General features: G+C 38.1%; 1 protein-coding gene across 1 annotated transcript; it reads right to left on the bottom strand.

Moving 5' to 3' along the window:
* Positions 1-5619: 5619 nt before the first annotated feature.
* LOC142174481 (uncharacterized) lies at positions 5620-19608 on the bottom strand. Its single transcript, XM_075240281.1, has 3 exons — positions 19080-19608; positions 8502-8965; positions 5620-5817 (listed from the first exon to the last, which is right to left on the bottom strand). The coding sequence occupies exons 1-3, from the start codon at positions 19606-19608 to the stop codon at positions 5620-5622; spliced, it is 1191 nt and encodes a 396-aa protein (XP_075096382.1).
* Positions 19609-20897: the final 1289 nt, after the last annotated feature.

Below are 20897 nucleotides of genomic sequence, written 5' to 3'. Positions count from 1 at the left end.
TTTTGTGAGCACGTAATTTTTTCCCTATATGTATTACTCCAACAAATTCAAAACAAGATAATTTCTTTCAGTGTTTGCAATTTTGTTGGATTTCGTGGTATTTTCTGTTAATTATTTGCATTTGTCTGTGCACGTTTATGTTATTTAATTCATGAAAAATACAAAAATATATGTTGCATCTACATTTAGGATTTAATTTTATATTTTTAGATTAATTAGAAAATTAGTTTGTTTTATAAAAATGAAAATCACAAAAATAATTCATTTTGCATTTTTCATTTTTAATTTTGAATTGTGCAATTGTTCTTTAAATTTAGGATTTAATTAATTATTAAAAATACCATGGTGGGTGATTAATATAATTGGGTAGGCTAATTTAGTTTAAAAATAATTATTAATTAATTTAGGATTTATTTTAATTTTGCGAAAAGAAAAGAATTGTAAAATTGAAAAAAGAAAAAGAAAGGAATAAAGAAGACCTAAATCTGGGCTCAAACTCAATCCAACCGTCCCAGCCCAAACGGAAATCACCCCAATACCCGGCCCAATCCACACCTGACCCGGTCCGGATTCCCCCCCAAACGAAATGACGTCGTTTCGATCAGTATTGATCTGAGCCGTTGATCTTCCCTTGATCGAACAGCTTAGAACTAAAAGTGTGGGGAGTATTTAAGTGTCTGAAATCTGTCCCCCCCTCCCTCAGAACCCCTTCTGTTCAACACCTACCAGAGACACCCGGAACCCTAGCTGAGCCGCCCCCAAATCCCCGGCCTCCGGTGACGGCGCCACCTCCAAACACCACAAAATCACACCACTAAACCACTTTGACCCCCTCGTTCTGAATCCCCACTCCGTTTCCCTCGAATGTTGCCCCAACCCCTCGAATCCTAGATCACAAACAAGCCCAAAAATCCCAAGTCGATCTTTGGCAAAATTTCGTGCTGAATCTGAGTTTATTCGTGTGTTCTTTGTAAGAGCACACGATTAACCTCAAATTTGGCCGGAAAATCCGAGGATCTGAAGACCCAGGCTTCCTTTCAATTTTTTGAACTTTTCAAGGTATTTATTTCTTTCTTTTTTTGATTTAATTTGTCTCTCGTTTATTTTCAAATTTTCTGTTTCTTCTCCTCTTCTCGAATCATTTTTCATTGGTTCCAGAACCTATTCATTCATGCATGAGTAGTCGGAATCCTATTAGGTTAGTTGTCAAAATTCTTAGTTAGTAAACCACTTAGTCTGAAGTTTAATTGTTCTGTGTTATTTGGTAGTCAGATAATTGCTAATTGGGCGATCTCAGTTTCGATTTGGGTTGCCTTCTCTTTAAGTTTGTTTCGGATTGGGTTTGGGGTTTAGTTAGTTTCAGCTCATTGACTGAGGGCCCAAATTTGGAAGACTGCCCGTTGGACAAGTTTGGGTCTGGGTCTTTGTTCATTTGACCCTATTTGGTCCAAGGTAAATTTCAGGGCACTTAGGGGTAATTGGGGAAATACATTGAGAGAATCTCTCAAGTAACCACCCAAGAAGCTTCCTAGAAAGCTGAAAATAGCCTTGTTTGGATACCAAGTTAGAAAATAAGGGACTAATTAGCGAAAAGGAAAATTGAAAAGGACTAAAATAAAAAAATTGAACCCTTAAGACTGCCCTGTTTTCTTGCCTATAAAGGCATCATTTCCTTGTCGTTCAAGGCAGACCCAAGAAACTTGAAAGAGAAGGAAAATTATGAAAAAAACAACTAAACGGCTGAAACTTCTGCAGAAAATACTGTTTCATTGAGTTTTAGCTTTGTAATCTGAAATCCTCTTCTTCCTGAATCGATTTTCCTGATTGTTTGAGCTTAGAAATGGTTTGAAACTTAGTCATTGAGGTTGGTCCTGAGGTCAGCTGGTTTAATTGTGTGTTTGAGACTGGTTTTGGGCTGCAGTACTTCATTTCTGGGTTTTGAACATGTTTTGTTGGTTTGCTTTTGTTACTGGAACCTGCTGCTGATTCCTTGCTGTCATTACTGTTGATTCTCACTTTTTCTAATTTCGTTTAATTCCAGGTATTCCCTAATTCTATAGGAGATGAAATGCAAGTATGTGAGCTATAATTACATGAAGATACCATGAATGAATACTGATTTTCTTTTTTAATCATCAATATTAGCTGTTTACTTGGAATTTCTGGAGTTTAGTGGTATATTGTAATAACATTTAGCCTGACCTGTCCATTTTAATATAGCAGTAGTATGTTATTCCTTAGAAAACTCATGTTGTCTTTCGTTTGTGATGAAAACACATGGTCTGATGGTTTGATTGTGTGTAAGTAGTTCAGGACATTTGGATCTTGTATATAGGGACTGTGATTTAAGCCATTCACTGTTTGTTATGCATATGTTCAAGCATGTGGTTAGACTCTATTAAGTTTTAGCTTATCATTTAGTTTTGTCTGAAAATCAGAATGCATTCGATTAAAAGGGGTGACTGCCTGCTTTGTGGGAGTAAAAGTTTATGAATACTGGTCTGATTGGCATCAATCTCTGGGTACTCAAGGTAATTGGATGTATGCATTGGGTTGAGAATGAATTTTTGACTTGTTTAGATATGTAAAAGCTTTCTGTAATAGGATACGGTCAAAATGCATTACTAATAGTGATACAAGTTTAAAACTAGATCATACATGTTGTCCATGATGAGAATTCCATTGTCATTGCTTGCTGCTAAAAAAAACGAGCCCAAAGGTAGTTTGCACACATAATGGTCTCATTTTTGTTGTTGAATATCACTGGTTCTTGGCCTGCAGGGACTCGACACTGAGTTATTCACTCAGACCTGTTGAGGTTTCGAAATTGGGCTCATTTCTGGGCCCAAGCTTAACAGCTTCTTTCGAGTATGATTTGGGTCGTAATTGCGGTCCAGTCACGCCCAGTCCTTTCGCTTCCTGGTTCTGGACTTCACATGGGAAGCCCATTTGTGGCCTTTGACTGTTAATTAAACGACCATAGGGAACTTTAACTTCATTGAGTGTTAAATAATTCAACCTTTAAAATAATTAAGGTGAGCGATATTAATGACACCAATAGTCTATGGCCCTCATAATTTTAAAAATAAGAATTTTAGGCAATTAGATTTGAGGCGTGCCATAGTAAGTAAGATATAGTTTATGGCTTATGGTCCTCCAAAGTCTAGTTCGAATTCTTTTTTTTTTAAACTTGAATTGAGGGGTCGTGCCAAATAAAATCTTCAAATGCATGGCCCTTGCTTAGTTAATATTTTAATTCTTAGAATTCGAGGCATGCCATTTAGCGAATTTTCCATGGCCCTCGTAAAGTTAAAAACGCGTAGTCGCTTTAGGGCGCGTTATTTAATAATTTTACTTTCTTAAACTCGGGTGCGCATTTCATGTGACCCAAATCAAATCTTTAAATGTTGAATGAAATATGTTTAGGATTGCGGGTGCATTTCATGTGGCGCGATCCAAAGACGTGTTTTAAACGACGTTCAATCTTCTTTAAAAATAATTAAAAACGGTTAAGGGATTAAAATCTGCACATAGGTTCGTAATGGATTAAAATCAGATAATTAAGCCGATTATAACAGTTGAGCGACCATGCTAGAACCATGGAACTCGGGAATGCCTCACATCTTCTCCCAGGTTCGCGGACTGTTAAACAGAGTCAATTTTTCCTCGATTCGGGATTCAACCAGTGACTTGGGACACTCTAAATCTCCCAAGTGGTGACTCTGAATCTTTAAATAAACAAATCCCATTTCGATTGTCCTTTAATTGGAAAAAATCCTTTATATTTATACCCTTTACGGGGTGTAAAGGAAAAAAGGAGGTGTGACACACGTGTCCCGATACATTAGTGCAGTGACCAACATAGGGACAGTGAAGAAAGACTGTCGATGGAGGGAGGCAGTGGAGGTGGAGATTCCCATCCCTGATGAGAATGTAACGGACCACAAGGTTGGCTTCCTTCATGTGTATACTTACCTGTTCACATTGGATCCTGCTGATCCCTCTACATACCCTCCTCCAGAGATAGACCTGATTATCCTCAATTTTTGTGACAAATATCAAATGACACTCGGTCAAATATATCCTTCTTTCTAGATGATAGTCTTGATGCTCCGCCATTTCTTCGATGGGGTTGAGGGCGAGACCTTTACCCTCGACCATTTGATTAGGTTGTACAGCCCTCGATTTTATCGAGGTTTGATTAGGCTACACCACCGATCCAAAAAATTATTTTTCTCGAGCACCGACGAGGAGAAGGATCGCAGGTGGATGAGTAGGTTCGTCCGGGTGAGGACCTTGGACATCATTCCAGCCGAGAGGATGCCTTCCCGGAGAAGTGGAACACACAACGTAAGCATTTTTTCCTTCTGACATGTTTTGTGATTTTCTTTCTTTTCTTCCAGAGAAATGACCTCTTTTTGGTTTCTGCAGCTACCGCTTGGTATCCCGAAGCAGTCTCGGATCTGCCAGGATGGATTGAGTGGTTGGACATCGCATTCCCATATCTTGTTCAGTCCTAGCCGGACCTGGTAAAAAAGCGGTGGGTGGCCAAGAATCACGGTAAAGCTTCCTTGCCACCTATGCCTTAGATTTATGTTTTTTCCCCGTATCCTTTATGCTGATAAGTTACGGTCACTGCACTCATGCAGGCCTTCAGAGCCTGCCAAGGGCATGAAAAGAAAAGGCAAGGTGGCTACCGATCCTCCCGTGGCAAAGAAACCTAAGTCATATGAGCCTTGAGCCGTTATTAGGACCTCGGCTTCAACTTCCGGAGCTAGCCCTGGTGCTGAGGATGATGATGATGATGATAATGATGATGATGATGATGATGATGATGATGAAGGAAAGTGCCTGTTGGCACAGAGGACAAGGTCGGGCGTGAGAGCCTCGCAGGTGCCTCGACCGGAGGCTACTGAATCGGGAACGGCCGACTCAGGTCGGTCCCGTGAATCGAAAACCCTCTAGGAGGGTGTCAATACGGTCCCAGATCCCATGACCGGATTTGGTGTAGTTTCCATTGGGGGAACCGTTGTCACTGATCCTAAAGGGATGAGACTTGGAGCTTTTCAGGGGCAGGAGTTGCCCATCGGTTACATCGTTGACATAGATGGTTTCAGTTTGGGCCCTCAGTTCTCTTCAGGGGAGCTAAGGGATGCTCAAGATGCGAATACCGCCAAAGCCGGGGGTCCTCTCAAGGGGGAGGCGCGCTTGGGAACATTCTTGACGATGTTAGACAAAACATCAATATTGACAATCCTAGCTCTATCAATGCGGCAGAGAGGTTCATGCAGCAGGTGATAGCTGTTTTATGTATATTTCCCTTAGTCTCGAGCATTTTTCTTCATTCTTCTAACTCTTCCGTTTTGTTGTAGTGTAAGGAGATGTATGATCATGCCCTCTCTAGGCTTAATAAGGAGCTTTCATGCTGTGAGAAGGAGCTTGAGAGGCTGAACTTAGGACTGCGAGAGTCAGAGGCTTACTCTGCTGGAAAGGAGAAAGAGTCAGGCGAGCTCCGGGCTGCTTAGGAGGTAGCATTCCGAGAAAAGGCTGCTCTTGCTGAGCAGGTATTTTGTTTTGAATGAGTTCACCCTTCATTCCTATAATCTGATACTAACTAGCCTACCTTTCCCCTCGTAGATCAGGCAAATTGATTCTCTGATCAGGCAAAAGAATGTGAAGATCCTCGAGCTGAGGGAATGAAATAGGGTGGCGGCCTCGGAGTTGGCGTCGACCCATGATCTTCTCCAAAATGCTCGAAAGGAGGTTGCTGTGCTGACTACGGCCAAGTCCTAGATCGAAGGAAAAGTTGCTACTTATCTGCAGGACACATCCACGACAAATCAAATAACCCGTAAGATATCAATAGGGGCCGAGCTAAACCTAGCCCGAGCTATTGATCATGCTAGAGCAAAGGAGAGGAGGGAAGCCTTGGAGGGGGTCAGAACTAGAGGAATCGATCTTTCAGCCGAAATTAAGGAGGCCCGAGAGTTGGAAAGAAAGTCGGTGCTCTTGATCGCTCTAGATGAGGATCCTGCAGATGGTTCAGAGGATAGTGGCAATGAAGAGTAGGCCTTGTGTCACTTTTGCTCTTTTTTTTTCTTCGTTTTCTTTCTGTGCTTGTACTCCCGGGGGAATGAGTCTTGTAAAGACGTCCCTTGTAAATATGTTTTTGGCAATGCAGAAGGGTTTTTCTGCCCCAAGTTTTTTATATCTCGTTGCTCTTGCTAAGTTATTCTTTGAATTTTAATATTAACTCTTTGGAGCCCATTCTTGGAGTAATCGAGACCCTTGAAATCGAGTCTTACATTAAAGTTAGGTTGACAGCTTCTTTGGGCCCGATGCTTATGATAGCTAGAAGCCCGCGAGGTCTTGATACCTCTCGATTTTTGTGGGGTAGCACCATTCATGTGATCTGATAAAGGGAGCCCCGGGGAGATCCCAGGTGGTCCCGCCAGTACATTTCCCCAGGAAAAAGTGACGCTACCATGGTCAGAATTAATTAGCCCTCTAGGTAGGCGAGCAGCCGCTGCTTTGCCCTTATATATTCATTCACTTGCTTCTTCAGTGGAGATTTTGCTACTATGAGTAACTATTTCTTTCATAGAACTTGGCGCTTTATGCTAATTCTCTCATCATTTCAACTTAAACTCTTTGCCCAAATCTATATCCTACTCCTATTATTTTATCATAGCCATGACTGCTACGTTGACATCCACCCATCAATGAGAGTGGAGTTCTACCTCTATTCTGCGTCTGGTCGGTGCTATACTACCGTTGCCCAGTGAACGGGCCTTGAAGTGATTTGTCTCGAGGAGTGACTTTACGTTGGAGATACCTCCCAATGTTCAAGGACATCGGGAGCACGCATCGAGGTTCATCTTATCAGTAAGGGAGGAACACCTTGAAGTAATCAGAAAAGACTGTGGATGGGGAGAAGGAGTGGTGCTACAAATACCTTCCTCTGAGGAGAGCATCATGACCTACGATGAGGGGTTTTTGAGCATGTACACACATACTTTTACATCGGGTCCCCCCTGGTCATTTTCCATATTTTCCATATTTTCCATATTTTCCAATAGGGAGGACCCTTAGTTTATTATAAGTATTATAAGCTAAATGTTTTTTCATAATATTTTGCGGCTAGCGGGATTAACCTTGAAATTTCTTTTATATTTTCTCCCGTGTATTCTAAGTATTGGATATCTTGGGTTTTTTGATATTCTTCTATATTTTCTCTTAATAACTTTTCTAATAAATTTATATTTTCTAAAGTTCGTAACCAGTACTACAGATATTCGTAGCTGATCATTAATCTGAATATAAATCTAGTTCATATAAATATAATTCGTCTATTTTCTCTCAGAGAATTAGTTCTGTATATCCTTGTTCCATTATGTTTATTATTTCAAAAGTAACCAAAATATCATAAATTTTTCTTCTAATATCGTTATTAAGTTGGTTAAAAGTATATAATATGAGCATTTTGTAATCATTATTGTCATCTAGTAGATATGTGTGGTTTCTCATTAGATCTATTTTTATTTATTCTTATCATGTGTTTACTAAACATATTCCCTCTAACCTCATTGTTTATCATAGGGTTTATCATCCTTTAATAAGTTATTCTGAACAATCTTTTCTGGTCACTACCATGGTTTTCTTGCTTCAATCATTTTCCCTAACAGCGCCTCAACTCTGTCTACTCCCCTAAACGGCTTCCTTGCCTACCGGTTTCGACCTTAGGATGGTATAGTCTGGGCTTAACTACTCTCAGCATTATTAGACATGGCAAGCTTTCTCAAGATGTTCTTTATAACAGTACTATAACATGATAAACAGTTATGATATTCAAGAGATTATAAGGAATACAAAAGCTTAGTTAGACATGACTATGAATAAACATACCTGATCTTGTAGCTCGTTTGAATGTTCCATAGTTGTTATTATGAAAGACTTTAAATTAAAAAATTTATAAGAGAGAAGGTGAGGGTCCGTTTTCCTTCTTCTTGGATACAGACTATATATAGAAAACTCAAATGACTCTTACTTTTTACAAACAACCCTTCATGAACGACCTTTACTGTTCATGAATATGACTCGTACTATTTACTTTATGACTTTTTACATACTCAAATGACTCTTACTATTTACAAACGACTCTTCATGAATGACCTTTACTGTTCATGAATATGACTCGTACTATTTACTTTACGACTTTTTACATTATCTGTTTGTTATAGTTGTCTTCTTTCTTTGTTTTTATGTTGGTATCTTTATTCCAGTTGTACTTCTGGTACATAATTATCTTCTCCATTGCACTTTGAACATATGTGATCTGGGTACTTTTGGCCTACTAATTTGCAGTATCTTGTTAGTAATTCGGTGAAAATAAATCCTTTCTTTAGTGCTCTTGTAGTTGGTTGCATCTCTGGTTTTAATAATGATAAAATCCATTTTTGGACTTCATCTATATCTCCTTGTCGTAGTTCCCTTGAATTTGCATATATCATTAGTTGATCTCTTAAGTAGTAGCTCCAAATGGCATTTTCCTGTAGATAATTGTTGGCTAATTCTTGGATAATAGTTGCTATTCCAATTATTCTTTTGTTGGCGTAAAAACTCGGTATCTCGATTTTTGGTATCTCTGGTTGTTGTTCTATCTCTTCTGGTATTATCATATCTCGTGTCAATACTATTTTTACAACCTGTATAAGAGGTTTTATCTCATCGTATAGTATCTCAGCTGGTGCTGTATAGAATTTTATAAAAAATAGGTTTCCTTTTGTAATTCTTTTATATGTAATAAATGCTTTATATATCTCTGGTATTCCACTTATCTTTTCTCCATCATAGGTATATATTGTGATAAGTAATCCGTAATTGTAACATGTTTTTACTAGATTGGATCTGGTCTTTGGTTGGGCAATAAGTCTATTATATCCTTGGAGTTTTTGGGTTATATAGTGTCACGACCCAAAATCCCAACCCGGTCGTGATGGCGCCTCTCGTGGGGACAAGGCCAGCCAACAACAAAACAATACATCTCTTTATAATTACTTAGCAGGAATAAGTCTAATTCGCAGATAATATAATCACAAGTGCGAAGTAAACATGATAGAATAATGGAAACCATCCCGACTCAGCCCGAAATCGGGGTGTCACAAGCCACGAGCATCTAAAGATCTAAATACTAATACAAGACCAGCAATATACAGAATGGAATTTAGAATCAATGAAGAAATATGGTGCCGTGAACGCTGACGGTCACCTTGCTCAGCTACAATAGTATACCTTCAGTCCGCTAATAACCCGCTACCGGGTGAACAGTACCTGCAACTGCACGTGAGGTGCAGGGAGTAAAGTGGTCAGTCAATATTACCTGACCGGTCAGCCAATGTTACCTGACCAATTTATATCCTACAGTGCCATTGTTACCACTGTTCCAAGTATATATTTCAGTGTCATGTACAGACTCTGGAGGGGCTCCTACAGCCCAAGCACAATATACTGGTCAGTCAATGTTACCTGACTAGTCAGCCAATGTTACCTGACCAATTTATATCCTACAGTGCCATTGTTACCACTGTTCCAAGTATATATTTCAGTGTCATTGTTACCACTGTTTCAAGTATAACATACAGTGTCATTGTTACCACTGTTTCAGGTATATACAGTACAATGTCATTGTTACCACTGTTTCAAGTATATATATTACAGTGTCATTATTACCACTGTTTCAAGTATATATATTACAGTGTCATTGTTACCACTGTTTCAAGTCACTTTATTATCAGTCCAGAAAATAATATAGTAAGCCCCTTAGGCATTTACAAAATCGAAATTTCCAGCCCGAAATGCATTTAAAATGTCATTTAAGTTTTCAAAACTTAGAAATACGGCTGGGTTTGCAAAAACAGCATTTAAAACCTTGGATTGAAGTTAGATGATATGCAAATCATGCTAAGCAGTAATATGAATCCTCGAAGGATTTTAAAAGTCGGCACAAGGCCACAAACATGGCAATCAATCCAAATTATGATGATAACAAGAAATTGCAGTCAAATACGCAGTAAAATCAACAACCGGGACGGACCAAGTCACAATCCCCAATGGTGCTCTACCCCACGCTCATATCTGGCATGCAAATCACCTCAATACAACACTATGATGTGCAAATCCGGAGTTTCAAACCCTCAGGATATCATTTACAAGTATTACTCACCTCTAACCGGCCGTAGACTAGTCCGCAATGCACTTTCCTCTTGAATCGACCTCTTCGCGCGTCGAATCTAGTCTAAACCACAACAAATACGTTACAATAGGCTAAGGGAATATAACCCAATCGAAAAGACTCAAAAAATATCGAAAATCCCGAAATTAGCAAAACCCGAGCCTCGGGCCCACGTCTCAAAATTCAGAAATTTTTACATCAATACGACCCTTATCTCGCCACGAGTCTATATATACCAAATTCACAAAAACCGGAGTTCATTTGACCTCTCAAATCACCATTTAATTCTCTTAAGTTTCAAGCCCTAAACCACCATTTTTGTCCATAATTTACTTGAGTTTTCAGCTCTAATCCATGTATTTAACTTGGAAATAAGTAGAAACAACTCACCTTTGATACTTGATGAAATCCCCCTTGAAATTCTCTCCAAAATAATCCAAGCCAAATGAAAGAAATGAAAGAAATAAGCCAAATCCGTGTTTAAAAGAATCTGTTTGTGCTTCGTCGAGTTGTACCTTGCACTTGTGCTATACAAGTTGTACATCATATTAAAAATTTTCCTTGTCGGACACCTTCTGTTTAAACACCCATAACGTCTTGTATAAGTATTTAAATGGCAAACGGATTGAAGATTTAGAAACTAGACTCGAAGATATTTAATTTGATAGGTTGTACACCATATAACTCTTTATATATCCCGAGATATGAGCTTCTAAAGTAGGCTCCCCGAATCAGAAAATTGCAGCAGAAATTTCTGCAGCTTTTTTTCTTTTCTTTTTGGTCCGAATTTCATTCCGTTAACCTTCCGAAATCCACCCGAGGCCCTCGGGACCTTAACCAATTATATCAACATGTCCCACAATATCATTCAAACTTGTCCCAGCCTTCGAAACACCCAAAATAACATCAAAACATCAAATCATCACTGAATTCAAGCCTAAGTTTCCAAAAACTTCCGAAAATACACTTTCGATCAAAAATCCGACAAAACGATGTCTGAATGACCTGAAATTTTGCACACCCATCACAAATGACATAACAAAGCAACAGCAATTCTCGGAATTTCATTCCGACTCCCGGATCAAAATCTCACCTATCAACCGGAATTCGCCAAAATACTAATTTCGCCAATTCAAGCTAAATTCTACACCGATCATCACAAAAATATTTCGGATACACTCCTAAGTCCCAAATCACCTAACGAAGCTATCCGAACCATAAAATTCACATTTCGAGCCCTATAACACATAAGTCAATATCCGGTTGACTTTTCCAACTTAAGCTTCCTTAAAAGAGACTATGTGTCTCAAACCTTACCAAAACTAGTCCGAATGACTTCAAATTTTGCACACAAGTCATATTCGACATTACGGACTTGCACCAACTTTCGGAATCGCATTCTGACCCTGATATCAAAATTTCCACTTCCGGTCGAATTTTCTCTAAAACCTTCAAATTTCTATATTTAGCCAAATGACTTCAAAATGACCTCCGGACATCCGAATTCACTTCCGATCGTGCTTCCAACTCCAGAATCACCATACGGAGCTATTCACAAACTCGGAATCCCAAACACACATCTATAACTCTGAAATGCCTTCCAACCCAAATTTATGAAATTCTTCTAAAATACTAACTTTCACAATATACGCCGAAATGCTCACGGGTTATCCAAAACCAAATCCGGACACACGCCCAAGTCCGAAATCATCATACGAACATGCTGGAACTTTCAGATCTCAATTCCGAGGTCGTTTACTCAAAATTCTAATCCTAGTTCATTTCTTCAATTTTAAGCTTTCAAAATGAGAATTTCCATTTAGATTTGACTCCAAACTTCTTGAATTTTAATTCTGACTGTACACACAAGTCAATATACCTGAGATGAAGCCGATCATAGCCTCAAACTGCTGAATGACGTGTCGGAGTTCAAAACGATCGGTCGGGTCGTTACAATCTCCCCCACTTAAACATACGTTCGTCCTCGAACGTGCTGGGAACTACACTGAAGTAGTCCAAAATCACCTGTTTAACACATCATGCACCTTCCCATGCTACCACTACTCCGTTGAGCACATTAGTTTGATCAAATCTGCAGATATCCTCTTTTATCCATACAATATGCTCAGAACCCAATTCCAACACCTGAAATTATCTGCCAGACCTGTTCCCTGTATATAAACACTTTATCAACTACCACACGAGGTACCAGAACATGACTGCATACCTTTGTTGAATTAGCACCATGCATCACATAATTCACCATCTAACCACAATGACACTCCATGAACCTTAATAGCCAAAATTCCACGACCCTGATGCTCTCAATGCATATGATGATATACCTATACATTCTGGTATAATGCTGACGATACAACCACAACGGAGGAGATGTGCAGAAATTTCTAACCATTTGCAGAATTAACCAAACATTAATTCTCTCCTTTTTTACTAAGATCATCACATCCTTACTACCCAAATACTGGTAACTACCTTGTAATATACCTCACACAATCCCACTGCAATGGTCCCCGATACCAATAGGCTCGCATCACCTAGTACGAGCTGCTCAGACAACCAATCACCACAGACAATGACCAACGGTCTCATATGAACCCCATAATACTATTTAAATCCATTCACCCACTTCAGGTCGATTCTGCTCGCACTGAACTAGGCTGATAGCCTTTCCTGGAACCGTAATAAGTCATTTCTTCTCATAACATGAAAGAACTACCACCATATCCGGGACAACACCCCACAATCTACAACCAAATGAACCGAACGACTTCATATAGATCTTAGATATTCTTCCAACATTTCAACTTTCTTAAGTCCCCAAAATTTGACTAACTCCCAGATTTTTCAAATATTTCGGCAAAGTCTCCCTTGTAATTGGGCCTATCCATCTGTCAGAGTAACACCAAAACAACTCCTAACAGTGTGTCCACAACCCAACAAGTACCACAAGTATATCAATAACACTAATCTCCGCATTACAAGCTCGACATTATCACAATGATATTTTGACATGAAACGCATCATTTGTATGATCATAACCACATTTCTGGTCTTAATAGTTGTTCATAAATAATTCCATCATTATCAATAAATCTCATATTAACCACCACCTCATTTCAAATTTTCACAATACTAACAACAGAATGTGAGGCATGAAGACCTCATTATTACTTACTCAGATTAATGAGTCACATTTAACGTCACCTGGGAACTCATCTCATAAGCTAAAACTCAATAATTACAATACAATTTGGCAAATTATGCACAGAGATATTCGTACAAGAATTTTCAAATAAGCATCATAGGCATGACTCCCTATAAGTACTATAGTACAAATTTTTAATTTTCACAAGGGAGAATTTTAAACACATATTCTTTTTTTTTCACCACAAGGACCTCGTCCTAATATAACATCCTACGCAGCTTATAGCCCGGTTTAAATATTTCATATCATATAAAAATGTGAGGATCTCATCCTCAACTCTGAATCACAAGTATTTTGCACATTGTGCCAACTAAAATTTTTCATTTCCTTTCTTCCTTCTTTCAAATAATTTCGTTTAAACAAAATCACAACATACAATGATCCCTCTTACCGGTAGGGCATATAATTTTCAACTGAAATCAATTATTTAGAAATTACATCAAACTCATCGAATTGATTAACAAAGGTCACTTTTAGCCTCACAACTATTTTTAGTGACCAACACATAATGATAGACATAGCTATCTCCGTATAATCTCCCCAACAGAAGTATTCACATATGTAGATTTAAGAATTATGAAGCTCACTCATAAGTGGAGCACAATAGGAGAACTTTCCTCGATACTCAAAACCGAATCAAGTTAAGGAAATTTTGACTTTATAATAATTCGAGACCATACTTATAACGATGTCGTCTGGTGTAGCAACCTCAGCCATACCATAGAAAATATATCACTGGACTGTGTCTCCACCTCTAGGAGTCTCACCTCCACCTCTAACATCCTGATCTTTACCTGATTCATTAGGTGATCTCTTGATACGTCTGCATCTTCTGTCAGAACCATAACTGGCCTAGTAAATACATTATCTTTCCACTACCTCTACTTGGCTCGAAGCCATAGATCAAGATACCCTCAATAGCTCATAACACTTTTACTCTATTGATGCCACAATACCATAGTGAGATTAAACTCAAATCATTTGTAAGCTTGTGAAAACTCAGATCATCTAGTACTGTAAATCTTCTGCAAATCTCGCATTCATCCCCGCAACAGTTAAGCCCACTCTCTTAAGCGATCCCAAATTTTAAATTTTAACACGTACCTTTCATTTGCACATAAGATCTTCTATCATTCACATGAGGATCACACCACCTCAACACACTTCACGGGAGATAACCCACCTACTTCGCCTCAATATAATATTTCCGTATACCTTCCACCGCCATAAGCATTACGCAGTCATTTGATCTTCCTGAGTCTTTACTCATACCGCCACATGATATTTACTTCACTCCCAACAAGGAGTCCTGAAAAGATTCTTCACACGCCCTTAACTCGGGCTATAACTTGAATCAAGATAGACTTTAAGCATCTACTAATTCTTCCATCATCCAACATACCCCTTCTCATCACTTCCAATTCATATGGATATGCCTCGTATTACTAATATACTCCTCACATAGCCACAGCCGTCGTTTCCACTAACGGGGACACTACCGAACATATAAGTTCAAAAACACATGTTCACACAATCAACACCTCGGCGCTCCTGCCATAAGCAAAGATCCGGCCTCAAGTCCTTCAGACTAGCCCAACATCAAGTCATAGAGATCATGTCTCGCCCCTCAATCAGGGAATCACAAGCCATCAAGGCACATCTGATACTGAGCGCCCGTTGGTGTATACGATCACGCGGAAGGAATTTCAAAAGTTTCTTTTCAAGCTGAATCAAGGACGCACGATAAGAATTCAAGAATGTGAAGTTTTTCTAAAGGTTCTGCAGCCTCTCGAGGATAAATACAGACGTCTCTGTACCGATCCGCAAGACTCTACTAAACCTGCTCATGACTCGTGAGACCTAGTAACCTAGGCTCTGATTCCAACTTGTCACGACCCAAAATCCCAACCCGGTCGTGATGGCGCCTCTCGTGGGGACAAGGCCAACTAACAACAAAACAATACATCTCTTTATAATTACTTAGCAGGAATAAGTCTAATTCGCAGATAATATAATCACAAGTGCGAAGTAAACATGATAGAATAATGGAAACCATCCTGACTCAGCCCGAAATCGGGGTGTCACAAGCCACGAGCATCTAAAGATCTAAATACTAATACAAGACCAGCAATATACATAATGGAATTTAGAATCAATGAAGAAATACGGTGCCGTGAACGCTGACGGTCACCTTGCTCAGCTACAATAGTATACCTTCAGTCCGCTAATAACCCGCTACCGGGTGAACAGTACCTGCAACTGCACGCGAGATGCAGGGAGTAAAGTGAGTACTTCCAACTCATTGGTAATAAGAGTAAATAATAACTGAGCGATAAGAAATCACGTAATAACACTTCATCATGCTATCTAAGACGGTACAACCCTTTTTGAAAACAGTAATTCCATGAAAATCCTTTATAAAATATCTGACTCAGTTTTAAACCTCTTTTGAAAATAATCTTTTTAACAGTTGCAAAATAATTCCAGCCATCGGTGTCACTATGCACAGAAACCCGCCCCTCGGGCAATATCTTCGTTCCTGGTCAGCCACTCGGGCCCCAACACTCAAGGATCAGATAGCACCAGCAAAAGCAGATAAATATCTCCAGAAATATCACAACGACAAATAATGAACAAATGCATGAATGCAATGCAATGCATATGATGGTACATTCCAGTACTCACTACGGCGTGCAGTCCGAGCCATCCATATTTATTTATCGTCGACGGCGCTCACTGGGGGTGTGTACAGACTCCGGAGGGGCTCATACAGCCCAAGCGCAATATACTGGTCAGTCAATGTTACCTGACCGGTCAGCCAATGTTACCTGACCAATTTATATCCTATAGTGCCATTGTTACCACTGTTCCAAGTGTATATTTCAGTGTCATGTACAGACTCTGGAGGGGCTCCTACAGCCCAAGCGCAATATATTGGTCAGTCAATGTTACCTGACTAGTCAGCCAATGTTACCTGACAAATTTATATCCTACAGTGCCATTGTTACCACTGTTCCAAGTATATATTTCAGTGTCATTGTTACCACTGTTTCAAGTATAAGATACAGTGTCATTGTTACCACTGTTTCAGGTATATATATATTACAGTGTCATTGTTACCACTGTTTCAAGTATATATATTACAGTGTCATTATTACCACTGTTTCAAGTATATATATTACAGTGTCATTGTTATCACTGTTTCAAGTCACTTTATTATCAGTCCAGAAAATAATATAGTAAGCCCCTTGGGCATTTACAAAATCGAAATTTCCAGCCCGAAATGCATTTAAAATGTCATTTAAGTTTTCAAAACTTAGAAATACGGCTGGGTTTGCAAAAACAGCATTTAAAACCTTGGACTGAAGTTAGATGATATGCAAATCATGCTAAGCAGTAATATCAATCCTCGAAGGATTTTAAAAGTCAGCACAAGGCCACAAACATGGCAATCAACCCAAATTATGATGATAACAAGAAATTGCAGTCAAATACGCAGTAAAATCAACAACCGGGACGGACCAAGTCACAATCCCCAATGGTGCTCTACCCCACGCTCATATCTGGCGTGCAAGTCACCTCAATACAACACTATGATGTGCAAATCCGGAGTTTCAAACCCTTAGGATATCATTTACAAGTATTACTCACCTCTAACCGGCCGTAGACTAGTCCGCAATGCACTTTCCTCTTGAAACGACCTCTTCGCACGTCGAATCTAGTCTAAACCACAACAAATACGTTACAATAGGCTAAGGGAATATAACCCAATCGAAAAGACTCGAAAAATGTCGAAAATCCCGAAATTAGCAAAACCCGAGCCCCGGGCCCACGTCTCAAAATTCAGAAAATTTTTACATCAATACGACCCTTATCTCGCCACGAGTTTATACATACCAAATTCACAAAAATCGGAGTTCATTTGACCCCTCAAATCACCATTTAATTCTCTTAAGTTTCAAGCCCTAAACCACCATTTTTGTCCATAATTTACTTGAGTTTTCAGCTCTAATCCATGTATTTAACTTAGAAATAAGTAGAAACAACTCACCTTTGATGCTTGATGAAATCCCCCTTGAAATTCTCTCCAAAATAATCCAAGCCAAATGAAAGAAATGAAAGAAATAAGCCAAATCCGTGTTTAAAAGAATCTGTCCGTGCTTCGTCGAGTTGTACCTTGCACTTGTGCTATACAAGTTGTACATCATATTAAAAATTTTCCTTGTCGGACACCTTTTGTTTAAACACCAATAACTTCTTGTATAAGTATCCAAATGACAAACGGATTGAAGATTTAGAAACTAGACTCGAAGATCTTTAATTTGATAGGTTGTACACCATATAACTCTTTATATATCCCGAGATATGAGCTTCTAAGGTAGGCTCCCCGAATCAGAAAATTGCAGCAGAAATTTCTGCAGCTTTTTTTCTTTTCTTTTTGGTCCGAATTTCATTCCGTTAATCTTCCGAAATCCACCCGAGGCCCTCGGGACCTTAACCAATTATATCAACATGTCCCACAATATCATTAAAACTTGTCCCAACCTTCAAAACACCCAAAATAATATCAAAACATCAAATTATCATCGAATTCAAGCCTAAGTTTCCAAAAACTTCCGAAAATACACTTTCGATCAAAAACCCGACCAAACGATGTCCGAATGACCTGAAATTTTGCACACACATCACAAATGACATAACAAAGCTACAACAATTCTTGGAATTCCATTCCGACTCCCGGATCAAAATCTCACCTATCAACCGGAATTCGCCAAAATACTAACTTCGCCAATTCAAGCTAAATTCTACACCGGTCATCACAAAAATATTCCGGACACACTCCTAAGTCCCAAATAACCTAACGAAGCTATCTGAACCATAAAATTCGCATTTCGAGCCCTCTAACACATAAGTCAATATCCGGTTGACTTTTCCAACTTAAGCTTCCTTAAAAGAGACTAAGTGTCTCAAACCTTACCAAAACTAGTCCGAATGACTTCAAATTTTGCACACAAGTTATATTCGACATTACGGACTTGCACCAACTTTCAGAATCGCATTCCGACCCCGATATCAAAATTTCCACTTCCGGTCGAATTTTCTCTAAAACCTTCAAATTTCTATATTTAGCCAAATGACTTCAAAATGACCTCCGGACATCCGAATTCACTTCCGATCGCACTTCCAAATCCAAAATCATCATATGGAGCTATTCACAGACTCGGAATCCCAAATACACATCTATAACTCTGAAATGCCTTCCAACCCAAATTTATGAAATTCTTCTAAAATACTAACTTCCACAATATACGCCGAAATGCTCACGGGTTATCCAAAACCAAATCCGGACACACGCCCAAGTCCGAAATCATCATACAAACATGCTGGAACTTTCAGATCTCAATTCCGAGGTCGTTTACTCAAAATTCTAATCCTAGTTCATTTCTTCAATTTTAAGCTTTCAAAATGAGAATTTCCATTTAGATTTGACTCCAAACTTCTTGAATTTTAATTCTGACCGTACACACAAGTCAATATACCTGAGATGAAGTCGCTCATGGCCTCAAACTGCTGAATGACGCGTCGGAGTTCAAAACGACCGGTCGGGTCGTTACATATAGTCTTGTGTTGGATTGGTTGTAGTAGTTGCTCTGGGGTTAAGGTTTAGAAATGTTTGGATTTTGTATATGTTTTCAATATAGGTCTGGGTAATATGGTTGTATATTTTCTTATTTTGGTGTTGACTATTTGCATAGGTTGAGGTTTGTGGTGTTGTAGTCATTGTTTCTTTTGGTATTTTTGGAGTAATTGGTTTATCAAATATGTTATTCAAATTGGCATTGGTATATGGTTTCTTATTAACTTGTTTACTCGTACCTGCAGCTGTATGTAAACAAACATTGTTATGGGTTTTACGGAGTTTCCCAACGTCTCCCTCTAACTCTGGAAATTTTGAGTCTTCCGATCGACTTAGCTCCGCATCTTTATAGTCATGCTGCTGACTTGGCTTGCTTTCCTCTAGCTGTTGTAATCTTTTACCCATACTATCCATCTGTAAAGATAGAGTAGTAAGGATTGCAAATAAATCTTTTGTTTCTTGTCTGTCATCAGTTTGGGTACCTTTTTCTTGATAGGTAGTCTGCAATAACATTTTTATCAGTCTTTATTACCTCAATTGTATTGTAAAATTTTATATATTTAATACAAGCCTTCTTATTTCCTTCATTGTTACTGAATCTTGTACTTTCCGTGTTATCCACCATTTTACCTGTGTATTATATGTTCTTACAATAAATTTGTTATAAACGATATATGGCTCAAATGCTAACAAACATTTATATAATCCAAATAGTTCTTTTCTATTTATCTCCCATTTTAATTGTGGTTCCGTGTATGATCCTGAATAATATCTACAATGGTGTTCAGTTTTTTCATTATCATATTTATATTTGAGAACTCCTCCATAGCTGTGATCACTAGAATCAGTTTCTACTATGTATGTAAACTGCCTTTTTTCATCCGAAAAATATAGTTTTGGTAATTTTTGACACATAATTTTGATCTTTTTATATGTATTTTATCTTTTTCGTCAAAATGGTATTCTACATCTTTCTTTAATTTTTTTTGTAATGGTTTTAAATTTTCTGCTAATTTAGGGATATATTCTCTTACTTGGTTAACTAATCCTAAAAATAATTGTAACTTCTTTTTTGTATCAAGTTTTTCGTTTAAGTTAATTATTTTTTGTACTATATGAGTTTGCATTTTTATTCCATTTTTATCTATTTGTATACCCAAGAATTCTATTTATTTTTTCATTACTTCTGCTTTCTTTTTACTTAAACTAATTCCTGATATTTCTACAATGTGTATGAATTTTTCTAGTAGTTTTATATGTTCATTCTCTGTTCTAGAATATAATAGTATATCATCTATATATATTATGCAGTTTTCTAATTGGTTGAAGTAGTTATCCATAAAATGTTGGTATCTACCTGGTGCATTTTTATATCCAAAAGGTAATACATTCCATTCGTAAAATCCTTGTGGTACCGTAAATGCTGTCAACTTTTTAGATTCATCTTCTAGTTTTAAATGGTAAAATCCTGATTTACAGTCAAATTTACTAAAATAGTTATATCCTTGTATTTGTCTGATTTTTAGTATTTTATTTGGTATTGGATAATTATATGTTTTTGTTTTTGCATTTAAATTTCTATAATCTACAACCATTCGACTTTTTCCTCGTTTTTGTTCACTATGTTTATTTACTATAAATGCTGGGCTAGTGTGTTTGCTATTACTTTCTTCTATGTACTTATTGTCTAACAATTCCTGTATATGTATTTTAAATTCTGTTAGGTCATTAAAATTGTATTTTAAAGGTTTTTGTGTTATTATACTATCTATTAGTTCAATTTTTATTTCCGTTTTATGTTT

This window comes from Nicotiana tabacum, chromosome 20 (assembly GCF_000715075.1).
Source record: "Nicotiana tabacum cultivar K326 chromosome 20, ASM71507v2, whole genome shotgun sequence".
Lineage (NCBI taxonomy): Eukaryota > Viridiplantae > Streptophyta > Magnoliopsida > Solanales > Solanaceae > Nicotiana > Nicotiana tabacum.
This window is presented reverse-complemented; position numbering and strand designations above follow the sequence as displayed.

Coding starts and splice junctions, on each gene's coding strand:
- LOC142174481 (XM_075240281.1), bottom strand. CDS start 19,608: ATGTTATTGCAGACTACCTATCAAGAAAAAGGTACCCAAACTGATGAC. Junction 8,966..19,079: donor TACAACCAATCCAACACAAG/ACTATATGTAAC, acceptor TTGGGTCGTGAC/ACTATATAACCCAAAAACTC. Junction 5,818..8,501: donor GAGATCAACTAATGATATAT/GCAAATTCAAGG, acceptor TGTGTCCTGCAG/ATAAGTAGCAACTTTTCCTT.